This window comes from Sceloporus undulatus, chromosome 3, assembly GCF_019175285.1.
Source record: "Sceloporus undulatus isolate JIND9_A2432 ecotype Alabama chromosome 3, SceUnd_v1.1, whole genome shotgun sequence".
NCBI lineage: Eukaryota > Metazoa > Chordata > Lepidosauria > Squamata > Phrynosomatidae > Sceloporus > Sceloporus undulatus.
Genome location: NC_056524.1, coordinates 235,808,575 through 235,833,871, shown reverse-complemented (window position 1 = coordinate 235,833,871; position 25,297 = coordinate 235,808,575). Strand labels below are relative to the sequence as shown.

The following is a 25,297-nucleotide window of genomic DNA, read 5'->3' as shown; positions in this document are numbered from 1 at the left end:
GAAAGCTTTTGGTAGAATCTCTCCCACATCATTACAGTAGCCCCTCTGTTTTCACAGGGGATCTGTTCCAGACCACCACCACCCCAAAAAAACAGGAAATCGCCAGTATTCAAGTCCTATTAGCTTGAATAGCGAAGCGCGCCCCATTTTGTCCCCCTCCATTTGCCACCCATGAACAGGTGAGGGGGATTTGAAGTCCATGAAAACAGATGGCTGACTGTACTGTAATCTGAAGTGGTTCTTCTGCTAAGATTGCTTATAGAATCAGAGAGTTGAAAGGGTTTGCACGAAACTTTCTATTGGACCAAATGGGTGAGGGGTAGTATATGAACCTTGAAACAAGCTACTTGTGCTATCAAACTACATAGACAGAAAATTAACCCCTAAAACTCCAACACTACTATATTCTGAATCATTTCTTGTGAAGGTATAAAAAATATCCACAATTCATGTTTGTACTGAATAAAGCTGGCTGGATATTTGCAGTAAACCTTCCATAAAGGCCAGTTATAAGAGGAAGAAAGTTCTACAAACTTCCTTTCTTTTCTAGTCCATCCTTGTACTTTATGGCACATAAAACAATGGGATTACCTGATACACAATGCAGGCCATAGGACGTTGGTTACTGCCTTAGCAAAAACTCCTTTGGGGGATCTATCATGATGCACAGTTGTATCTCTCTATTTAGCATCCTATCATGATGCATAGATATATATGCATGAGAATATTCCTATATCAGAAAATCAAGTCACCTAGGAGAAAACTGCATCAAACCCAGGCATACTTTCCTTGCAGGACTATAACTGTCAAAGTAGAATTGTGCTATAAAGAATCAAGAGTCAACTTTATGCTGAAATAGAATAAACTTTGTTTTAAAAATACTCACTGCTATTAGCTGAAAGCTTTTATGAAGCATTGCCACGAGGAGCTTGGTAAGAACAATCACAACTACAACGTTATACGTGCCAACAATAACAGCGCCCACAAAAGACTGCAGTTCTTCACCATAGTTAAATCTGGTGACAAATATAGCTACATGTGCAAGTGAAAATATGTACCAGAACAGAGCAAAGCAGGTTCCAATAAACCTGAAAGAAACACAGGGGGAAGGTATAATCAAACAGTGCAAAAAGATATGGAATTAGCTATCACATATTTCAGGCCAGATCAATGCATTCTTCTTCCATGACAGATAAAATGTTTCATATCAATGATATGAATCATATCACTTTGAAAAATTAAGTCCACTTTAGTTTATCTGAATAACTCAGCTCTACAATTATATGGTAACCTAATCAAAGGACAAAAGGCATGGTTTAATACTGCTCACATTTGTGAATTCTCTTTGTGAATTCTTGTGCAAAATAACCTGATCTGCCCATCCCAAACTAATGTGTAAATCAGAACATTATCCATCAGTTTTTGTATTTCCAAATGCTCTAACACAGTTCTTGGATCTATAAAACATTTAAAAATGCATTTTGGAAGAAACTGTTTTTCATACATACACGTACACTTACTTTCATAAAGTTTTTTTTTAAAACCATGTTTGTTTGTTTGTTTGTTTGTTTGTTTCCCGCTCTTTTCCCAGGACTGGGACTCACACAGAAATAGTATGGTACATAGTTATGGGCAAAACCAAAATGAACAAACTATGCAATCTGCATCACAGTACAAGTAATGGTTTTCAGAAGGGGGAAGGGGGAAGTAAGATGCTAAGCCTCATGTACTGTACACGATTGTTATGTACCCTTTAAAAAATTGTGTAGATGGGAAGGGTTTTGGCCCTCCAGATGTTTTAGACTTAACCCTCAGAAGCCCAGTGTGGCTTATGGGAAGGGATTATGGAAGCTATTATCCAAAACACCTGACCAGCCAAAGATATTGGCCATGGTCCAATCACATCAATTAGAAAAACCTTAAAGACTGATTTTGTGAATTCAGTGTTAAAAATCTGACAATTCTGTTCACCCAACAAAGTTCAGAGCTGCAATGTTGATGAAGTAGGATGCTGCCCTCTACCTCTGATAAAGTGAAGCTACATTATAAAACAGAACAGCTTGTTTTTAGTATCACTAAAAACTGTGAAACTCACGAGTGGAATGTGTCATTGCTTTGTCGCTCACAGAAGATCCCAGCACAGTCTTTCTCTTCATTCACAGTGAAACCTTTATCATAGAGTTGGGTCAGCCCAATTGTAAATGAAAACAACACAAGGAGAAACATTCCAAGAAATTTTCCAAAGTCTTGCAACATCTGCCCCATTGAAATCTGTAGAACATATTAATTTTAAATTATTGTTTATATCAGATCATAATAGTATGTTGGCAAGACATACTAAAAAGACTATTACAAGAGAAGCAAGCAATCCCAGCCTTATTCAAAGCAGTACAAAAGAGTCTAGCAACATACTAAGTACTGTTGGCTGTGAACTGATAGAAAACCCTACGTGAATGTTGTTTTTATAATATAAATGTATCTTGCTTCCCGGTAGTACAAAGTACTGCAACTTCATAAATTTTTTTCTGAATTAACATGCATAGGACAGAACTATGAGACTAACCATGTGTTTTTAAGCTTTATTTTTTGCATATATAAAGTGCTGAAACAAAAGCTAAGATAATGAGAAATGGTATAGCATAGGAGTACTACCTAATTAATAAAGTACCAAATTTTTTTACAGTCATCAGAGGTTTACAGTACGGTTGTTCTAAATTCTGTAAAAATTAATGACAAAGTAGGATTTATTTTGCTATTCAGAACAATGGTGCACCTACAGTGTGTTAATAGATAATCATAGATAATAACCTATATATGATATTTATTGCTTGGAGATGTATTATTTAAAAATATTCTATTACACAAAGCAACCTCCTCAATTATTAACTATATTTAATAAAATGATGTATTTCGTTCAGCTATGTCCGTATCACTTTTTTACTAAAATGGATCCAGAGTTGAACATATTCATGCACTAATAAACAAATAATTTTAAAATCTTTAATTAATAGTTTTAAAAATAACGACTGAAGATTAATCTGGTAATTGTGTATATAAATAAGATGTAAATGTTGCAGTAATGTGTCTTTCATTTCATTGATGGAGTGCAGTTTGTAGGCACTTTAAGGTTATGACCTACTTTTGGAAAATAACATGTGGGTTTATGCTAAGATTATTGCTTAATCTATGGTTGTTAACAGGAGCATCTAAAGCTTCAGTGTGTCACTGAATGGAGTGACTGTTGCCTGTTTACCTAACCTGGAATACTGCCTTCACTACAGACTAATAGAAATAGGTTATAGCTGCAATGCATAAATAAATTTGCACGTTATACAGAGAACATCTTCCAAATGAATATAAACTGTTATTGGTCAGTATGTTTTACCACCCTGTACTATTAAGGTTTTTAAAAAGTTTTAATAGGAATTTGCAGAAGTTAATGTGATTAGGATAGAAAGAAATATAGACAACTCCTGCAGATCCATTTCTCAAAGAGTTTTATATTTTAAAAAATTCCCTTGTCCATCTCATCCTTTAGCTGCAATGAGAGAAGAGGCAGGCAGGGTTCCTGATTTGTTTATAGCACAAAGTTAATACTGTTCTTTGGAAATATCAAATGCACGCATTTATGCTATTCTACATCACCTTGGTGTATAGTTTCATAGAGTGAAACCAACTCTGAATGAAGCCCCTGAATTCTTTTCATAATATCTGGGTCTATAAATAGAATAGAATGCTAAAGTTTTTGTACCAAGCAACTTTGAAAGATGCATAAAACAAACTCCCTTTAAAGGATGCTACACATCTTTATTAACCAGGTGAAGTTTAATTTGTCTTGGTTCTACAAGTCCAGTGAAACAATTGGCTCTTAATCACGTGGCCTCAGTAAGCCCACATAGACCAATCAACAGTTAGCCACAAGAGCCACTGTATAAATACAGTCAATGATTTCAATGTGTTTAATTAGTAATATAATGTTGGGGGTGAGGGTGTCAAACTGTAAACATAATCATTTTATATATATAACAACTGACCTGAAGTGGCCCGAGGACTGAGCTTGTTGTATACATGAAGAAAAGTCGAAGGTAACTAAGAACATTAGCAAAAGCAAATAGACCTTCTGCCACCAGTGTAGGATGGAAAGCATCCCAATCCTTCCTCTCAGCAAAATCATGGAACTAGAGTTTTAAAAAGAAGTTGGAGTTACTTTAATTTTACAGAGAAACAGTTGAGAGACAACTCTTATTAACCAATGGTACATCAGCTCAATTCAGATGATTCTCCAATCATGAATGAGCCAGAGCAAGCCTTGAGGATCACACACTTCATTTTGGCTAGAATTCAAAGACATAGCTGTGTTAGTCTGTAGAATCAGTATGTAGGTAGCACCTTTGAGAATAACTGTAAGAAAGAAATTGGCAGCAAGAGCTTTCTTTGACTTCAGTCTACTTCCTCAGATGCATTTGATGGAATGGAAGCCAGGTACAGACACATATATGCCACTGGTATGTGAGGATGTCAATACAAATTACAAATCCTTTGTGCATGGAAATGAAGATGCAGGTCCAATTTTAACGATGGTCATTAGTGCACAAAGACATAGGAACCTGGTCTTTGTGCATGGAGAGGAACTAGCAGATCCAGTTTTGCAATGGCACTAGCCTATGGTGAGGGGAACAGAGGATAAATTGACATAAATAAGATATTAGGAATGGAAATACACAAAAACTGATGGCAGAACATTTCAATCTCCCTTGGCATTCCATCGCAGACCTCAGAACAGCTGTCATTGAACAAAAGAACTACAAAGGTATATTGGAAAGAGAAACAACAGAACTGGAATTCATCCACAAACTACAGTCCCTCAGCAATGGATTGAACAAAGACAATGGTTTCCTGACACACTACACGTACTACAACATTATTTTACCTCATCCTCATGGGGGTGCCCTACATTCATCTATTCCCTTGCAATGGGCCAGTCCCATTGCAAAATTGGATCTGCTGCTTCATCTCCAAAGAATTATCTGAGATACCCCAAGTGATTAAAATGACTAATAGTGGCTGTGCTGGATGACCAATGGGCTGTGAGAAATAAGAACAAAAAACTGGTAAAGGGTCAAGACTGTTGACATGTGCAGGAATTTCCACAAGTCAGTTCTCATGCATAAAATGGGAATGTCAAAAAATTATTGGAAGGAAAATCAATGAACACAAAGCACTCTACTGATCTCCAAAGTGTTGTGTAAAAGCTGCTCTTAGCAAATTAGCCACTTTTAAATATATACTGTGTGTGTGTGTATAAAACCTTCTTTCTTTAGCAAATAAAGTGAAAGAGATCCAAGTTAAAGCTAAATCTCCATATGTGATATACAAATGTATCACATACATCAGCAACTTCATTTGGTATTCATGATGGTTTCATGTACAAATTACAAAGCATTGGTTTAAAGCACTATGTAGCACACAGCATGCCAGTTAATGAAGGAGGCCAGGGGGCGGCTGTGAGCTAAAATCAGATCACCAGCTGGCTTTTCAGCTGTACTTCCCCTCATATAAAATGTCAGTCAGTTAATGATAAAAGATCAGTACAGTACTTCCTACTCCTAATGATCTGCAAACAGCATATTTTTCAGATTATACTTTCAGTGTTCTCTCTGGTAGTAGTTAAATCATTCTGTGTATTAATTGTGCAGCAGAATAGTATGCAATTATTAAATTTTCCTGTGACCATAATCCATCAATTTAGGAATATATAGTATTTTAGGGACAGTACCATATGCACACAATGCCCAGGCCTATTTTAAATCTAAAGAAACAACAAAAAATGATTCATACATACTAAGCAGAAGATCTTGGCTTCTTTCATTTTATAATGTGTGCATATTACTGAGATTATGCAGGCAAATAGTAAATGTCCTGATTTGAGACAAGAATACAATTTACCTTCTGTGGCAAAGTAAAGTTCCTGTCATTTAATATCCTATTTTCAACTAGTTGGTTAATGCACATGAAGCATATTTGTTTGCACTAAAAACATTTCAACAAGCACATCCAAAACAAAATCAACATGATGTTTGCCCCTCATATGCCTCCCATCTTTCTAGTGATAAATACACAAATAATGAAATCAAAGACCTATCGTAAAGTTTTAAGAATTAGCGCTCTAATTTGGGGGCAGCGGCTGGGGGGGCAGTCATTTTATACTGGTATCAACAACCTGCAAAGTTGATGCTTACCTTGTTATGAGCAACTACTTTCAGGGCAAAAGTTGCCAAATAGAGTGAATTCATTACAAAACTAAGCTGATTACGGGATTCTTCCAAAAAATCTTCTAAACCATCATACCAGAGTCTTTTAACATCTGACCACACCATTCCTGAGAGTCAGAAAGAGAATACAGTCAATATGATATAACGGAATTGTTGCACAATGATTTCAGTGTATTCTACCTCTCTTTTTAGGTTCATAGGGATATTTCATCCTCTCAGTTTATTTGGAAAATATGGAAATTAAGGACTAAATCGAGTTGTTAGCCCCAACTAGAGTATATCCACTGAATGAACAGAACTTATGTAAGTATTGCTTTACTATGCTTCCACTGATTCAAAGTTTCTACTCTAATTGGGACTCAGTATTGGATTTAGATTGTTATATACTGTGAAACAACAATGGACCTAAAAACATAGTCTCAAAGGGACTCAAAGAATGGTACAAATAGTTCTTCAATGGGCCTTGTGGCTTGTGTTCTTCAAACAGCACTCTCTCTCATTCCACAAAAAATACTTTTAAAACTGAATACACATTTAAAAGCAGTTTGCGATATTGTATGGTAGTCTGCTGTTAAGCCCCCCCCCAAAAAAAACCAAAAGTTTAAAAAAATAATTTTATGATGCCTAAAGTTCTTGCATTAATATGTCTGAACTAGGAATCCCAGTCACAGTACACACATGCATAACAATATGCAAATCAACAATAACATGTATCTATTTGCAGAAATCCAGCTTTCTGTTAAGCAGCTGAAATCTTATTGACATGGTAAGTTTTTCCCTTCAGTGATCCTGGTCAGTAGTGACTACTAATCTAACAGAACTGTTAATAAGACAGGGATAAAAAATTCTAAATTGAAGGAGATAAACTGTATTTTTAAGTTATAGGTTTCTCCTAGAAATATACTCCTCTCAAAGATTGCAGAATCTTCTTTTAGAATATGATTTGATTGTAATTAATTAAATATATCACCATGATGTAAAGACATGAATTTTTCCAAATAATTTCTGACTGATCTAAGTCATATCACAACTATCACATCAAGCATTTGACAGAATTTCTCCCCACAGGAATAAACAAGAACTTTTTGAAAGAGTCAATACCATCAAGCACTTGTTTATTCAATATGTTTGCAAATCATTTAACAATTTAGAAGAATTAGGTTACATTTCAATATAGAAGAAAACAAATATTTACACTGAACTTGCATGAGATAGTCAGGTTCTATACCTTCCATGTTAAACAATATTTAAGGACTTGTATAAAATTTTGTTAATGCTGAGCAATATGAATCATCCTGGCTTCCAGATATGTTTTCCTGTACATTCTTCAAAGGCAGCCCCACATATACTCTGCTACTGTAATCCAAATAAGATTAAACTAAGGCACGCATCACTGTGGCCAGATCTGACATCTCAAAGAACAGAAGCAGTTGGCATACTAGTTTAACTATGCAAATGCATTCCCACCCACTACAGAAACCTGGAAATCAAGGCTAAGAGCTGAATCCAAGCATACCTTCAAATTGCAGTAGAGCATATCCCTATCCAGCACAAGTTAATTTACTGATCTGCTTTGTGACTGACAAGGAGCATCTGTCTTTCCCATATAAAGTTGCAAGTCACTATTTGGAACCATGGAGAAGAAGATCTGACTGTGTTCTGAACCATCTGAACAACATCCAATTCACGATGGAAGAAGTAAAGGAATGAACATTGCCATTCTTGAATGTTCTGGTCATCCGCAAACCAAATCAACATTTGGGCCGCACAGTATACAGAAAACCTATACACATGGACAAATACCTACACAAGAACTCCAACTATCACCCGGGACAAAAAAGAAGCACAATAAAAACACTGGTAGACTGGGCAAAAAGGATCTGTGAATCCCACTTCCTGGAAGATGAAATGAAACACCTAGACTGGGTTCGCAGGCTAATGGTTGCTCCAACTCAGACATCAGAAGGGCTGCAAGACCCATAAAAACCCATAGGGGTGAAGACAAACAACCACCCAAAGGGAAGGTATTTTTAACATACATCAAAGAAGTCACAGACAGAATAGAGAAAGTATTGAGGAAACACCACCTCCAAATGGTCTACAGACCAAGAAAATCCAGCAAATGCTGTGCTCAGCGAAGGACAGGAGAGACCCTCTCATGGCCGCAGGAGTTTACTGCATACTATGCAGCTACGGAGAGTCTACATAGGGACCACCAAACGCAGTTTTCAAACACAAATTAAGAAATACAAGAGACACTACAGACTGGGTCAGCCAGAAAAATCAGTAGTAGCAGAACATATAAACCAACCTGGGCATAAAATGCTATTTGAAAACACTGAAATTCTGGACAATACCAACACCTATCAGGTCAGAATGCACAAGGAAGCCATTGAAATTCACAAATACTTAGGCAATTTCAACAGGAAAGACGAAACCCTGAAAGTAAACAAAGTTTGGCTACCAGTCCTGAAAAACACCAAAATCAAGACCCAGCAAATGCAAATGAAAACCACACAGGGTCAGGGAGGTTTCCCAGAAGACAATGAATCACTAATTAAATGGACACCCTGAAGCTTTGCCTTTCATGAACAGACCAACACACAGATTAACATGTAATAATAATATTGTAATAAGGATTTATTTATGTAAATCACTTCTTCTCAACCAAGGGTCACACAGTATATATACCCACTCACTTACATGCCAGCATTCTCTGAAGATGCCAGCCACAGGTGATAGTGAAACATTAGGAATAAACTCTTCTAGAACACGAGCCCGAAAAACCCACAAAAAACTACAGATGCTGGCCGTGAAAGCCTTTGACTTCACAAAGTTGCAATTTATTTGCTCTCGTGTAATTTGGACACTGTTTTACAATCAAAACAGCCTCATTAGAATTCAATGGAAAGTGTGTTAGAGTTGGATGTCATCAGCAAAGAGACAGCCCTGAACCCCAAACCTTTGAACAGGCTGCATAGCTGAGGTGAGTACCAAGACAAACGCCAAGGTCTAGACTATTTGGGCTGTAGTCAACTTTGGAAGGGCCAGCTCAGGAATAGATCTCACAACTGTGGAGTTAGTGGTTACCTCCAATGTTTACTTTGAGGTTCAGAGTAATGAGAAATGAGCTAACTGTACTTGTTAACAACCCTGGTCCCTCACATCACATCTGGGATTTCAGTCATTGCTTGTGACAGTCTGTAACACAGCTCATTCCCCTCTGTGAGAGGGCCTCATATCTGCAATACAGAACAGAAACATGTTCTAGGAGGATCCCTTCAGAATGACATTCAGCTGTAATAAGTAAAGGGATGATCAATGTCTCTGAAATACAGGAACCTGGAGAGACAGCTTCAGATGGAGGGAATATGCTCATCAACATTGAGATCTCTCTTGTGGTAAGATCAACTGCTATGAAGTCACCCTTAATCACAGACTTCTGTCTTATTCTCTCTTCTGAGGAGCTAAACTACAGCACATCAATATGTGCTGCATTCCCCTCCCTGCACAAGATGAGAGTAGATATCTGCAGGTGAAGGTAGTGGAGACAACCCTGAAGTTAGTGACAGAGAAGTATCATACACTCACTAGTTTGGAGGAGTAGTTGCAGTAGCAACTGGTGCCTCAAAAGATTTTGAATCCAAAAATGCAGATCAGTCATGACACTTATCTTTCTTCATGTTTTGTCTCCTTAGGCTTATAAATAAATAATAAATAAAGTTTTTATTTATATCCCGCACCTTCCTTCGATCAGGGCGGCTTACAGTATAAAATTTAAAACAACAATACATACAATAAAATCCAAAATACATCACATATAAACAATAATAAAAAACACAGGCTAAAAGCCCCAAAGCCCTTCCTCTTGGCCACGAAAGAGGAGGGAGGCCCACAGGATTTTTAATCGGGGAATGCCTATTGGAACAGGAAGGTCTTCAAATCCTTCCTGAATTGGGCCAGGGTGGTAGTCGAGCGGAGCTCAGTGGGCAGCGTATTCCAAAGGGCTGGGGCAGCAGTGGAAAATGTCCTCCTTGTGGTGGAGGACAATCTAGCCCCAGGCACCTTCAGTAGCTGCTGCCCAGATGTCCTGAGGGTGCGAGGCGGAATGTATGGGGAGAGGCGATCCTTTAGGTAACCTGGACCCAAGCCATTTAGGGCTTTATAGGTAATAACCAACGCCTTATATTGGGCCCGGAAGCGAATAGGCAACCAATGGAGATCTTTCAACACTGGTGTTATATGGCTGGTCCTGGGAGCACCAGTGACCAGCCGGGCTGCCATGTTCTGAACCATTTGCAGCTTCCGAGTTTGATATAAGGGTTGCCCCAAGTAGAGTACATTGCAGAAATCCAATCTCGAGGTTACCAGAGCATGTACAACAGTTTCTAGGTCCCTCTGGGCCAGGTATGGGCGCAGCTGGCGAATAAGCCGAAGCTGATAACAGGTGCTCTTGACCGTCGCGTTCACCTGAGCAGTCAGGTGTAGCGACGAGTCAAGAAGCACCCCCAGACTGCGCACGGAGTCCTTCACAGGGAGCGTGACCCCGTTCAGGACAGGTGGAACCACCGCCATTCCTGGACCAGGGGAACCTATAACTAGTACCTCCGTTTTCTCTGGATTCAATTTGAGTCGGTTTTCCCTCATCCAGCCCATTACTGACTCCAGGCATGCCACGAGAGGAGAGACCCCATCCCCAGTCACTGCATCAGTCGGAGACATAGAGAAAATGATTTGGGTGTCATCAGCGTACTGATAACCCCGCGCCCCATGTCTCCGGATGATCTCTCCCAGCGGTTTCATGTAAATGTTAAATAGCATGGGAGACAGAATGGCTCCTTGAGGGACCCCAGTTTTAAGGGCCCGCTCATCGGAGCACACGTCTCCCAGCTGGACCATCTGGGACCTCCCAGAGAGGTAGGACCGGAACCACTGGAGCGCAGTGCCCCCGATTCCCACCTCTGCCAGGCGTCCCAGAAGGATACCATGGTCTATGGTATCGAAAGCCGCTGAGATGTCCAAGAGCACCAACAAGGACACGCTTCCCCTGTCGACGCTCAGACGGAGATCATCGACCAAGGCGACCATGGCCGTCTCAACCCCGTAGCCCGCCCGGAAGCCAGTTTGAAATGGGTCCAGATAATCCGTTTCATCCAAGACCGCCTGAAGCTGGATTGCAACCGCCCTCTCGATCACCTTTCCCAAAAATGGTAGCAGCGAAACAGGCCGATAATTATTATGAACCAGGGGGTCGAGGGAGGGCTTTTTTAGAATAGGTTTTACTATGGCCAATTTCAGTTGTGATGGAAATTGCCCATCCCTCAAAGATGTATTAACTATCTGGCGTAACAAAGTTGTTACCGCCGATCCCCCCTGGGCAACTAACCACGAGGGACAGGGATCGAGAGAGCAGGTTGTCTTCCGAACACTTCCGAGGATCTTGTCCACATCCTCGGTACTCACCGACTCAAACCGATCCAGTTTAATAAAGTCCACGGAGGCTCCGGACACCTCTACCTTAGGTTCTGCTAAAATGTCGGCGTTCAGACCTTCGCTTATCCGAGATGTTTTATCCGCAAAAAAGTCGTTAAATAAGTCACAGCAGGCCTTAGTAGGTTCAAGGATCTGATTCTGAGCGGGAGGGAGCTGAGTTAGGTCCCTGACCACCCTGAATTGGAACTGACCGTGAGTCTTTAACATTACTTTGTCAAAAGCCAGAGATGGAATTGGAATCCAAGACACCCTGGATGTGATCACAGCTAGGAGCCATAGGCTGCAATAGTATCATGCCCATACCAAAGGAGATACCTCACCCAAAGTCAATGAATAGGCAGGATCTATAGTATAGGCACAGCTGTTACAAGCTTGCATGCATCTGATGCTAACAAGAATAGGCATGGAACCAATAAAGCCAATGCAGTGTGTAGGAGATGATTCTTGGTTACTTGGTATTGATGAGCCATAGAAAACTGAAAGAACTTCCACAAAAAAAACCCCCAAAAACCAGAGACAGAAGAAAAGAGAATGAAATTAAAAACAGAAAGAGAATAAAAGCTCTTTGTAAGCAGAAGGAGCCACAGCCTTTGCATGTTTGCAATAGTGGGTAGGCACAGGCTTTGGAATGTTCCAAATCAGCACAAGACAGAACCCATATATTGAGTCACAGAAACTATAAAGACAAAAATGTGTTTACTAGTACAGCTCTTTGGAGCAAACCATAAAGAGTATCGTCAATACCACATAAGCGAATTATTTACTCTTTACCACAGTTTTATATTCTTACCTCTCTGACCTATGCCAACCATAATCAATGAGGTTAAAAAGAAAAAGAAATGTGTCTTAGAAGGAAATGTGTCTTTGCCTCAGTCTTCTCAGAAAAGGCAAAGGGTGCTCAACCTGAGGATAATGGAGCAGAGGACAGGATAGGGGCATTTCAGTACAGAATAAGTAAAGAGGTAGTAGAGGAACACCTTATTAATCTAAATGAATTTAAGTCTCCAGGACCAGATGAACTACATCCAAGGGTATTAAAAGAACTGGCAAATGTAATATCGGAGCCATTGGCAATCATATTTGAAAACTCCTGGAAAACAGGAGAAATCCCAGCAGACTGGAGGAGGGCAAACGTTGTCCCCATCTTCAAAAAGGGGAAAAAAGAGGATCCCAACAATTATCGTCCAGTTAGTCTGACATCAGTACTAGGAAAGATTCTGGAGCAGATCATTAAACAGAGAGTCTGTGAACATCTAGAAGGCAATGCCATAATCACAAAAAGTCAACATGGGTTTCAGAGAAACAAGTCATGCCAGACAAACCTGATCTCTTTCTTTGATAAAATTACCAACTTGGTAGATGAAGGGAATGCTGTGTATATAGTATTTCTTGATTTCACTAAGGCCTTTGACAAGGTTTCCCATGACATTCTTGCAAACAAGCTTGTAAAATGTGGACTAGACAAGGTAACTGTTACATGGATTTGTAACTGGTTGACCAGCCGAACCCAAAGGGTGCTCAACAATGGCTCATTTTCATCGTGGAGAGAAGTGACCAGTGGAGTCCCACAGGGCTCTGTCCTGGGCCCAGTGCTATTCAACATCTTTATCAATGACCTGGATGACAGAATTGGGAGCATACTTATCAAATTTGCAGATGACACCAAATTAGGAGGAATAGCTAATACTCCAGAGGACAGGATCAAAATTCAAAATGACCTGAATAGACTAGAAAGCTGGGCCAAAGCTAACAAAATGAAATTCAACACAGAGAAATGTAAGGTACTGCACTTAGGGCGAAAAAATGAAATGCACAGATATAGGTTGGGAGACACATTGCTGAATGAAAGTACATGCGAAAGGGATCTAGGAGTCCAAGTAGATGATAAGTTGAACATGAGTCAACAGTGCAATGCGGCAGCTAAAAAGGCCAATACAATTTTAGGCTGCATCAATAAAAGTATAGTGTCTAGATCAAGAGAAGTAATTGTGCTATTATATTCTGCTCTGGTCAGGCCCCACCTGGAATATTGTGTCCAATTCTGGGCACCACAATTCAAAAAGGACATTGAGAAACTGGAGTGTGTCCAAAGGAGGGCAACTAAAATGGTGAAAGGTTTGGAAACCTTGCCCTATGAGGAGCGACTCAGAGAGCTGGGGATGTTTAGCCTGGAGAAGAGAAGATTAAGAGGTGATATGATAGCCCTGTTTAAATATGTGAAAGGATGTCATATTGAGGAGGGAGCAAGCTTGTTTTCTGCTGCTCCAGAGAACAGGACCCGGAACAATGGATGCAAGCTACAGGAAAAGAGATTCCACCTGAACATTAGGAGGAACTTCCTGACAGTAAGGGCTGTTCGACAGTGGAACACACTCCCTCAGAGTGTAGTGGAGTCTTCTTCCTTGGAGGTCTTTAAACAGAGGCTGGATGGCCATCTGTTGGGGATTCTTTGATTTGGATTTCCTGCATGGCAGGGAGTTGGACTGGATGGCCCTTGCGGTCTCTTCCAACTCTATGATTCTATGATTCTATGACTGCATACTCCATGTAATTGATATTACCTGTTGGTATTCTTCTGTCAGTAGAAACTGAATTCTACTCTTAGTCTCGAGTAAAGAACATCCTTTGATTCAGTCAAATTATTTATCCACCTTTTGACAACTGATTGAATGGGTCTATTCTATAGTTAGGACTAACCAACAGGATTCAGGCCATTAATAGTTTCACACATGTATAGACAATTACCACAAAAAGTTACAGTTCTTCAAGCATACAAGGACAGGGCTTGTTATGTGCTGAATGGTCTACTTTTCTTAGTGATGTGTTTTAAAATTGTTTTTATTTACTTTAGGCTATTTTAGGTTATTTATTTTAGGCTATGCTTTTAATTTAATTTTTTTGATTTGGTCTTCATTATTTTAATATTACTAGGAGCCATCATGAGTGAGAGTGAGAGAAAAACAAAATACAAATCGAATAAATACCAGCAACATAAGCATCATACATAATTCCAAACAACTGAGAATATAAAGCATATGGCACTAGTATTATTGAAATACTATTTCCCCCATAAGATGAAAGGCAGGAATTAGTGGCAAAAATATAGTTTGCACTTTTATTTGTACCTAGAAAAGCATAGCAAAGATTGAAGGTTACACAGCAATAGTGGAAAGTACATGTCTGTGCTCCCTCTGCTGGTTCTGTAGTTACTGAAAGATGGACAATTAACACACATTTGTACACATGTTTTAAATATGTGGATGTTCAGGCTCCATTTGTTCCACTATTGCCCCCCCCCCCCAAATCTAATTTTTATAGGGATCACATGCACACATGGGTCATTAATCTTTCTTTCCAAAATAGGATGGAAATTGCACACAAACACATGGACATACAGGACACGTCACAAGTTCACTGCATACATACATAGTAAGGACACATAAAGGTTTTTGCTCCCCCCGTACACACACAGAGCCCATTCAAGTTCTTTTATGAACTTGAGTTACTTCACACAATGAAATTTCCTACATTAACAGTATTTCCATGTATCAAATTTACTGTACATTGTGAATTACAGGTGGATAATTCCAGTTAGCAGGCTACAAATGGCCATTGGATGCACTCTATATAGCTCAGAGAGCCTCAGGTAACCCAACCATTTCCCCCTAGTTGTCCTAGCTGCTGTCTCTGCATTAACAGCAGCAGTGCAAACACAATGAGGATCTGGATCTGCAAATCACAATTTTGATTACAGGTTTCCAACATAAGACAGCCTGGAGGCAAACCTATCTCAAGGTTGTTGCATTTTTTGGCAAGATTCATTCAAAAGCATGTTGCCATTGCCTTCCTATAAGGCTGACATGACCAAGGTCACACAATTGATTTCCATGTCTGAGCAGGGATTTGAACTCCAGCCTCCCAGAGTTCTAATCCAAAACTCAAGCCACTACCCTATAGTAAGATATTAAAATGTTTTCACTGTTTATATTATCCTATTTTTTTCTTAAATATAGAACAGTTTATAAATATAGTACATCAAACCAACAACAAATACCCATGCCTCTGCTGCCATGTTACATAAAAAGCATGCCAACTGTATAACTGTATGTGTAAATTCAGTCACTTGTCCTGACAATGGTAGTTCCTCCAATACAGAAAAAGTTGTTACGTATAACAAACTTATTTAAGCAAAACAATTTCCCCAGTGTCATTGTTTAAAAAGTTTTTTCATTACACTGATTATAAAGCTATTTAATTCAAGATCAATGCCTAGATTCAATGTTTATCAAATAAAGAAAAACTCATAGTGCTAATACAAAAACTCCTAAGACAAAGTTGGTGGACATACAATGGGAACTTGGCATCTGCAGGGATCTGTTCTGGACCCCTCCCTTCATGGATACCAAAATCCACGGGACCTCAAGTCTCGTTGTCCCCAATGGTGGCATCTGCATGCAGCTGTGCTGCTGTTAAGGACAACAGGACTTCAGGTGAAGTTCCATTGTCCCTAATGGCGTGGCAGCCATGTGCACTCGCCACTGGGGACAGTGGGGGCTGTCCCAAATGACAGTGTGACCATGTGCACGTGCCACCATTGGGGACAACGGGGGCTTGCTGTCCATGCATGCTTAAATTTGCAGATAGCAAGTCCGTGGATACCAAGGTCCCACTGTACTTTAAACTTAGCTTAATGGTCCCAGCTGCAGCATAATCAGTTATACCTACAAAAGCATAAACCTGGTAAATAGTACCCAAAACCTGGTAAAATGAAATATTATTTCCCCAAACTATTATGAAAGATTGCTATGTTCCTCCCCCATGAGAATTAGAGGTGGATAAGATACTTCTTTACATTATAAGAAAATACATTTGAGGAAGAATGGGAGAAGCAATGTTAGAATTTTGACAACAATTTTGTTCCTATTTTATACTTACCAATGAGCCACAGTATTAGAAGGTAGTCTATTCTCTCCAATGCAGGCCCCATTGTGTTTTTTTTATCTTCATTGTATACAACTGAGTACAATTTAAGTAACAGCAGAAATGTGAAATATGAAGCTCCATGAATAATAAACTTCATAAAAGGAGTGTGAATGATTCGGCCTATTCGAGATTTGGGGGCCAATAAATAACAAAAAGATAGCAGTGGCCAAAAGATGCCAACTGTTAAGACTGTCAAAATCTTCTTAAATGTGTGCTTGCGACGATAACCAGCCATTTGTCCAAACCAGACAGTATTGAGAAATTGTTGGCAATTAGACTGAGAAACAAACTGTAATAGAAATAATTGCATGTCAATAAAAGTTGCCAGTGAAGATTCAAGCTTTGTTTAAACCATGAAGAACTAGAAATAATTAGCTTACAATGGGAAGTAATATGAAGGATACTTTTAAATAAAACTTAAATTCTGACTGTAGAACTGAGGTGCTAATAGAAATTTACATGTTACCTGAAACTCCTTTTATGCTTTTGAGAGCAGTGGATCAATTCAATGAAAATTAATAAAGCTTAAATATAATCTTATCAATGGTCTTCCCTTCCCACAATATCTGAGTGATTTCGCATGGTATTCTGTATTCACAACAGCATCTGAAAAGCAGACCTCCTATATACATGAAGAATTCTGTTCCCAGAGATATTTAGGAAACCAGAACATTGCCAGGACTATTTTCTGGGAAACTGTTATGGCTTTTCTTCCAGCATTATAACATAAGAAACCACCACAAAGTCTGATGACTGAGAACAGATATGAAAAACAATTCAAACAAAATATTTAGAATGTTGGGGAAATTTTTTTTGAAAGTGATCAAATAAGCAATTGTTATAATGAAAATGATCTTTAGACTTGCACAGTATTTTATTCTTCGTTCTATTAATGTAATTTAGGTACAACTGCAGTATCATTGCATATTTTCAATCCACAGAAATACTGACATTCATTTTGGTTAATTTCTGTAATAAATCAATGGAAAAGACATACTTCCTTTTGATTATACTTAATAGCAAGCTTTAAACGACTCAAATTCATTCTTTCTTCTAACAGTCCTCTTTTATCCACATGCTCATCACTTGCTGTATGGTTCAGAATAACTTCAAGTTCCCGGGAGTTCCGTGCCTGTGCAAGCAGATCCTTAGCAAAGGTTTTACACTGCTGGGCTAGCTCTTCATAATCATTTCTAGGAAATACAGAAAGTGACAGATACTAACATACTTTTGATATTCAACATCAGCATAAAAGCACAAAGATACCTCCAGGACCAGGAGCAAATACCAGACTGAACCGAGTTAAAAACCAAAGCTATTTAAAGAAACTATTTAAAACCGATTTTGAATCTATTTCCCATTGTGTAATCCATGTATGCCTTCAATGATGCATATTAATTTGACTGTTCTAAACATTCCAATATATTGGTATGCTGCTAAATATTTCTCTTATACAATCTAAGAGCCTAAAATCCTGGATATACAGAGTCAAGCTACACAATATAGCTAACATGTAGTATAGTGCAGGAGACGCTCTGTATTTTACTCGAAGGTAACAAAGATGGGCCCAATCCAGGTCAGAAACACTGCAATCAAGCAAGGGAGTTTCAGCTTCCCCTTTCCCCTGACCATTTTTCTTAAATCTCTCCCAATGTACACACACTTCTTTGTAAATTAAAAAGAGGAAGTCACCTATATGGCTAGTGTATCATGTAGACGAGATGCAATTTGGACAATTGAAAATTAAATGAATTTTTTGTTTCAGAAGCTGACATTGGTACTTACTGCGCAGACCAATAAGATGGAAGGAAGGCATAGCTCAGGAACATTTTAGCTTCCATTGATTTCTACTAGAATGTAAATATGGCTTCAGAGCTCGTGGGTCTTACAACTGATTAGATTAGATCTACAACTGTAGATTCTGCCATAATCAACTCAACTATCAGGGATCTCTGAGATAAATTCTCATTTAAAGTTCTATATTATTAATTTAAAGCCAGTAGAGGCTGGCGGTTTCCATGTCAGGAAAATGGTGAATCCATTCCAAGCTTATAGACCAAACTATAAAAGAGCTATCCCAGGCATTAAAACTATTTGGCGGGTGGTTACAGTTCAGGAAAGGAAGAAGCATTAGTCATAATATTGCAAACACATTGGATAATGGAGCACACCAAAGAATTTCAGGGGGGGAAATCAGCCTATGCTTTATAGATTATAGCAAAGCCTTTGAGCAGACCATGAAAAACTATGCTACATTCTTAGAAAAATGGGTGCGCCACAGCATTTGGTTATTCTGATGCACAACTTAAACTCAAGACAAAAGGCTGCTGTCAGGACAAAATATAGAGAAACAGAATGGTTTCCAATTGGCAAGGGGGTCATGCAAGGCTGCTTTTTACCACCCTATCTAGTTTACTGGTATGCTGAACACATCATATGTAAAGCAGGATTTTGATGTTGATGTTGTTGTTGTTGTGTGTATTTAAGTCATTTGGAATTTGAGAAAGAAGACAAAAAAACTGGAGAAGAACACCAACAATTTAAGGTATGATCTGGAGGTCTCTCATTCATATGGCCATTATAAGTCAAAGTTGGCTTCAGTTAACAAGGGTTCAGCACCTTGGACAGATCAAGCTACAACCTGAAACAAATTTACCATCCTACTGACATGAAAGCCGACAGCTGCCAATGAAGATTAAATAGTCTTCACTGAGCCTTTGCAATTGGTGTTTATTCTACACTCATAATTTGGATTTTGTTGAACCATGCATGAAGTCGACATGAATGAATTCAATTATATGTAGAAAAAGAAAGAATAAAGCAAGCTCAGCTTTTTATCTGTACCTGAATTCAACTTCTACAAGACTTAGTTCTCTTAAGTCTGCACTAAGTTCAAAGGCTCTCAGAATTGGATCATCTTCTGTCAACATTATCAAGGCAGGACTGGCCAAACATCGATAAATATCAAGACGGAATCTATAAAGAAAATATCAGAGAATGTATCTTTAAAAAAGTTTTATTTTATATCAGTGCTTTAAAGCTTTGTGTTTCCTTATCATGCATAATTTTTACAAATCTGATATCTACATATCTACATTTAATATTACTTTCACTAAGAGAGAAGACATATAACACTTGAAGCACATGGCAGACTCTCCTTCTTTGAAGGATTTTAAATAGTGTGTGGATGGCCATGTTCCAGGCGTGCTTTAGTTATTTATTTCTGCATGGCATGTGGCTGAACTGGATGGCCCTTTTGATCCCTTCCAATTCTATGATTTTATATGTGGTACCAAATTGCTGACATGGGTTTTACATCCAGCCTAAAGAAAAAAATATTGATAAACTGATCCTAAGATTTACTCTGCCTACTAATTAGCGTTTAAGACAGGAGTGTACTCACCAACATAAGTCACAAATCATACTGTTATATTGGCATTTCAGGAAGCTATGCAACTACAACTGATTTCAATGAAGGTGCCAAGCATCAATAATTTCTAAAGAATACACACATTGGGTATTAATAGAAAAACTGTAGTGAATACATGGAGAATGTCCATTATATCGGAAATCAAACCTCAAAACTGCAAGTGTAATAACTAGAAGCACTTCCCATGCAACAAAACAATAAAAGTTCAGTTGCTATGCTAGCTACCATTTGCAATCACATTATGTTAGATTACTAATAAGAACATCCTTGTGTAATTGGTTCCCTGCTGTGTGAGACTGCAATCCTGTATTCAATTACCTGGGAGTAAGCATCATTGCAGCCAATAAGAGTTACTTTTGATTAGATAATATAGGATTGCACTCTGACAAGCTTTTAGGATACTGCTTAGTAAGGGTGTCATTAGAGAAGTCCAAGGGACGCACACTGTACCAGGTTACACCATAAAGGGGGGGGGGTGACACCACTGCTTCCCAAACATTTGCCTTTTAGCAGAAATGGACTGTGGCATTTTCCTGTGTCCCTTTAAAATGCAGCAGCTCAGTGAAAGAGATGGTACAGGTGGGGCAAGGCTCAATGGGAGGGAAAAGTCTTCATGGGTTTTTTTATTTTTAATTTTTTATTAAATTTTAAAGTTATCTTATAAAAATTATTTAAAAACATCATATTTTACCAAATTTTCACTTTAACTACATGAAACTATGTGCATGTAAATACATTTTGGATATGCATACAGTATCTTATTATAATTTGAAGGTATAATTTTAACATTTCTAGTTGTTTATGTCACAACTATTGCCATTACACTCAGCGACATACAAGAATTACAATTTATGAGTAACAGTAGTATAAAAGACATCACTAAGTGGTGTGGTATAAGAGAATGTCAATGGGTGGTGACACCATGAGTTACTGCACTGGGTGACACTAACCCTAATGGCACCACTGCTGCTTAGAAGAGTCTCCTAAATCTTGTTTTCATCCTGCCTCATCAGAAATGATAAAGAAGTACCTGACCCCAAAATCTTCCACTCAGTTCTACATACTCAAATCTTTCATGACTTAAAAAAAACCACAATGCTATTCTCAGTTTAAAAGATGTATTGCATGCATATAATACCAGAAAGAGAATTCGTTGCTACTATTAAGACAATTCTTGGTTAAGTTCATAAATCTTATACACAAAAATATTTACATAAATCTATCTACCCATCTGTACATCAGAATTTATCTCTGTCATTTTAATTGGTGGCCTAAATATCTATCCTACGTTGCTTTGAAGTGCTACCAAAAATTAGGGATGAAATTTTATGCATGAATAAAGAGCTAATTACAGTAACCTGGAGTGCCGTAAGCTATCTTTTTTGTTCTTGGCTGTACACAGTGTGCATTCACAGCCCACAGCATGAGGTTTGGGTAATGACACGTCCTGCTTTAACAGCATAGTAAGGATTTCATAGTTATTACGGTGAGCAGCTAAAATAACTGGTGCCACATCCATGGTTGTTGAATATTCTGGATTTTGTATACGTTCCATTAATTTCTACAACAGAAAAAGATACATTTAAGGAAAAAAATTAAGCTTTGTGAATTATTAATTCAGAAACCAAATCTTAAAACTTTAATATGAAACATAAAACATTCTACTTCTGGAGGTGTCTTATTTTTAAATTCAAAAATGTCTTAACTGAATGTGTTTGCTGAAAAAATGTAACTCAACAAATGAATTTGGTCCTACATTTAAAAGAGATATTCCTCTTAGTGAAAGACAATGAAAAAGCCAAGGTCTGTATGTATCTAGTTATCCTTTCAATATGATGCTCTTCATCTTAATAAAGTCATGTAATAAACAATTGGGGCCACATAGGCATGCATATATACAAACATGATATACAAGCCAGAGAGGCAGACATGCATATTCTTCCCTTCCAGCTCATAAGGATGTGACGGTTTAAAAAGGTAAAGGTAAAAGTATTCCTCGTTGACAAAGTTGTCAAGTCGTGTCCAACCAAAGGGGATGGTGCTCATCTCCGTTACTAAGCCGAAGAGCCAGCATTGTCAGAGACTACTCTGTGATCATATGGCCAGCATGATTGCACAAAACTCTGTTCAACCTCCCACCAGAGAAATACCTATTTATCTACTTGCATTTGCATGCTTTCAAACTGCTAGGATGGCAGAAGCTGGGATTAGTGATGGGAGCTCATCCCATCATGGGCCTCGAACTGCCAACCTGCCAATCTTGCAATCAACAGAGTCAGTGTCTTAACCACCTCCCACTCCCAAATGCTGTTGAAATCAGGGAACAAGATCAAAGAATAATTTAAAACAATGCTACTCAAAGTTCTGGTCCATGAACCAGTGCTAGTTCCCAAGACATAACTGCCGGTCCTTGGAGAATTTCCAGGAAAGAAAGAAACAATTGTAGCCAGTGGCCACAAATATGGTGCTGGACCCTGGCACAGTGGGGAGAAAATCCAGCAGTTTAAAGAAGTGGTTAAGATGCTGACTCTGCTGATTGCAAGATCAGCAGGTTGGCAGTTCGAGGCCCAGGTGCTGCATGATGGAGTGAGCTCCCATCACTAGTCCCAGCTTCTGTCAACCTAGCAGTTCAAAAGCATGCAAATGCAAGTAGATAAACAGGTACCACTCTGGCGGGAAGGTAAACAGCGTTCTGTGCAATCATGCTGGCCACATGATCACAGAGTAGTCTGATAATGCTGGCTCTTTGGCTTAGTAACGGAGATGAGAACCGCCCTCTATGGTCGGACACAACTTGACAACCTTGTCAATGGGGAATACCTTTCCTTTTTTGAAAAGAAGTACTGCTTTAGATTATACCCAAATTGTTTTCTCTCCATTGCTGTTAGCAGTGGAGAAACAACCATCTCTGTATTATGATAACTGGGGAGAGGCAAAGTTCAAAGCCCTTCCTCTGTCCTGATCCACAGCTCTGCTTCCTGCAACTATTTCCAATGAAATCACAGCAATCCCAAATGGACCTGCCAACTGTCCACTACTATTAGCAGCAGGACAGGAATCATGGTCCAGTATTAACTGGAGGAGGAAGGGCTGGAGGAGATAACCAAGGCTGCAACTTGGTGTGACTAATAGGATCACCAGGACATCTTTTCCCAACTACTTGTTCTGTGCTTTCAAGTAATTTCTGACTTTTAGAGACCCTTCGGTGAACCTATCATGGAGTTTTCTTGGCAGCATTTGTTGGGGGGCAGGGTTGTCCTTGGCTTCCTGTCAGGCCAAGAAAGTGTGACTTTTTCAAGGCCACCAGTAGTTTTCCTTGGCTGAGTAGGGATTTGACTATTGTCCTAGTCCATCATGAAGGCTCTTCTCTCTCAACTACGTACCTGATAAATAATGAACTAGTTTGACTAGAAAATTGGGCAGCAGTTGTCCTGGTCTGGTGGCCACATGGAAAGCAGATAAGAGATTCATCTGCCCACAGGTCACCCCTTTATATTGTAAGGGGCTTACAGCTATTTTAGACAGGGTCAATCCCAAACATAATAGATTATGCCTTTTCAGTCCCAACGATCCAAGTGCATATTCATGCACACAAAACTACACAAAGCTCTGTCCAAGCAACAATGCTCAAAATGATACAAAAATATAAATCTGACTATCAATCTACAAGTGGTCATTTGAATTGAAACATCTGATTACTCCCTAAAATTTAATTTGAAATGTAATAGAAAAAGATGTTGAGAATTAGCAAGAAACAAGAATAAGTGCTATTCTCCTTATAATAAATGCATCCAGGTCACAGTTGGTTTACTCTATGTCTATGTATCCAAGCCTATAGGATACCAATATTTTAGAACCCTTATCATTTACATCAGGAGTGAGTAAAATGTGGTTCTTCAGATATTGTGGACTACTACAGTTCCCAACTGCCTTAGCCAGCATAATCCACTGTGAATAATGCCGGGAAGTGCAGTTTGACAACATCTGGAGGGCCATAATTCACCCAACCTTGCTTCAAGAATATAGGAGAAAAAAGTCTGCCCGGCCATATAATGGTAATCAAAATTGTCTTCAATTTGCCCATCAGAGTTTCTGAGATTAACCCAAGATCCCATACATGCTTAATACAAAGATTTGGCTACTGTAGCTGTACGTTTAAATTAAAGCAATACTAACAACTATTGTTGGTCTACTGGATCGTTTTGGTCGATGATTAAGTAGTATATCCACAGCCCCCACAACTTCTGAGTCAATGGCCACCAAGAGCGCATCTGTAGACTAAAAAACATGAAAGGGACAAAAATGAACTGCATATTATTGGAGAAAATATACTTTTTAAAATTTAAAAAGAAGGAATTCCTTTTTAATTCTTCTAAAAGAACTTGTAAAAAAAGAGGGGGGGGGTTACAGTACCTGGCAACCATAATCTAGGAGAAGCTGTAGTATATCTAGATTCTCATTTTCTATAGTTATTGTAATAGCATTTCTTCCAAGGACATCCACACAATTGATATTCATTTCACCAGCACTATTCTCTTCCAAAAGCTTCTTCACCATGTAATAATCACCTGTACCAACAATACAAAAAGACCAGCAAGTTTCTTCAGAGAGTGGGTTGCCATAGCCATCCTCTGAGGCTGAGAGGGTGTGACTTGCCCAAGATCACCCCATGGGTTTATATGGCCATTTCTGCAGTGGGGATGCAGCCCAATTTAAGGTCCAAGACACAGTGCAGAAACAATCCAGTCTGAGACCGCTTTAACTGCCCTGGCTCAGTGCTAGGGAATCCTGGGAAGTGTCGTTTTATACACACACACACACACACACACACACACACACTCTTTATTTTCTTAAAAGGAAATCATGTCTTACAGTGTTTACATTTAAGCTTATTGTGAGACATTCAGCCTTCTCTGTCAGAGAAAAAGAGCTCTGGTGCCACAACAAACTACAATTCCCAGGAATCCCTAACACTGAACCAATGTTAAAGCGGTCTCAGACTGGATTATCTCTGCAGTGTGTTTTGGACTTGAGTGAGTCTATAGACATTCTGGACATTGGGAGGTACTAAAACAAATGAAAATCCTTGTCCATAGAGTAACCATACTTGCCCATAGAG

General features: G+C 38.8%; 1 protein-coding gene across 2 annotated transcripts in view; it reads right to left on the bottom strand.

The window, feature by feature from the left end:
- TRPC1 (transient receptor potential cation channel subfamily C member 1) overlaps positions 1 to 25,297 on the bottom strand; it is a 33,874-nt gene that overhangs the window by 8,076 nt on the left and 501 nt on the right. The window contains exons 2-11 of one of the 2 annotated variants that reach the window (XM_042457687.1): positions 24,592 to 24,746; positions 24,355 to 24,456; positions 21,531 to 21,739; positions 19,593 to 19,724; positions 17,746 to 17,941; positions 16,701 to 17,037; positions 6,240 to 6,379; positions 4,035 to 4,178; positions 2,096 to 2,271; positions 887 to 1,088 (exon numbers count right to left, since the gene is read on the bottom strand). In XM_042457687.1, the coding sequence (XP_042313621.1) occupies positions 887 to 1,088; positions 2,096 to 2,271; positions 4,035 to 4,178; positions 6,240 to 6,379; positions 16,701 to 17,037; positions 17,746 to 17,941; positions 19,593 to 19,724; positions 21,531 to 21,739; positions 24,355 to 24,456; positions 24,592 to 24,746 (1,793 nt within the window). The remainder of the gene's footprint in view (positions 1 to 886; positions 1,089 to 2,095; positions 2,272 to 4,034; positions 4,179 to 6,239; positions 6,380 to 16,700; positions 17,038 to 17,745; positions 17,942 to 19,592; positions 19,725 to 21,530; positions 21,740 to 24,354; positions 24,457 to 24,591; positions 24,747 to 25,297) is intronic. The other variant, XM_042457688.1, reaches the window with a different exon arrangement.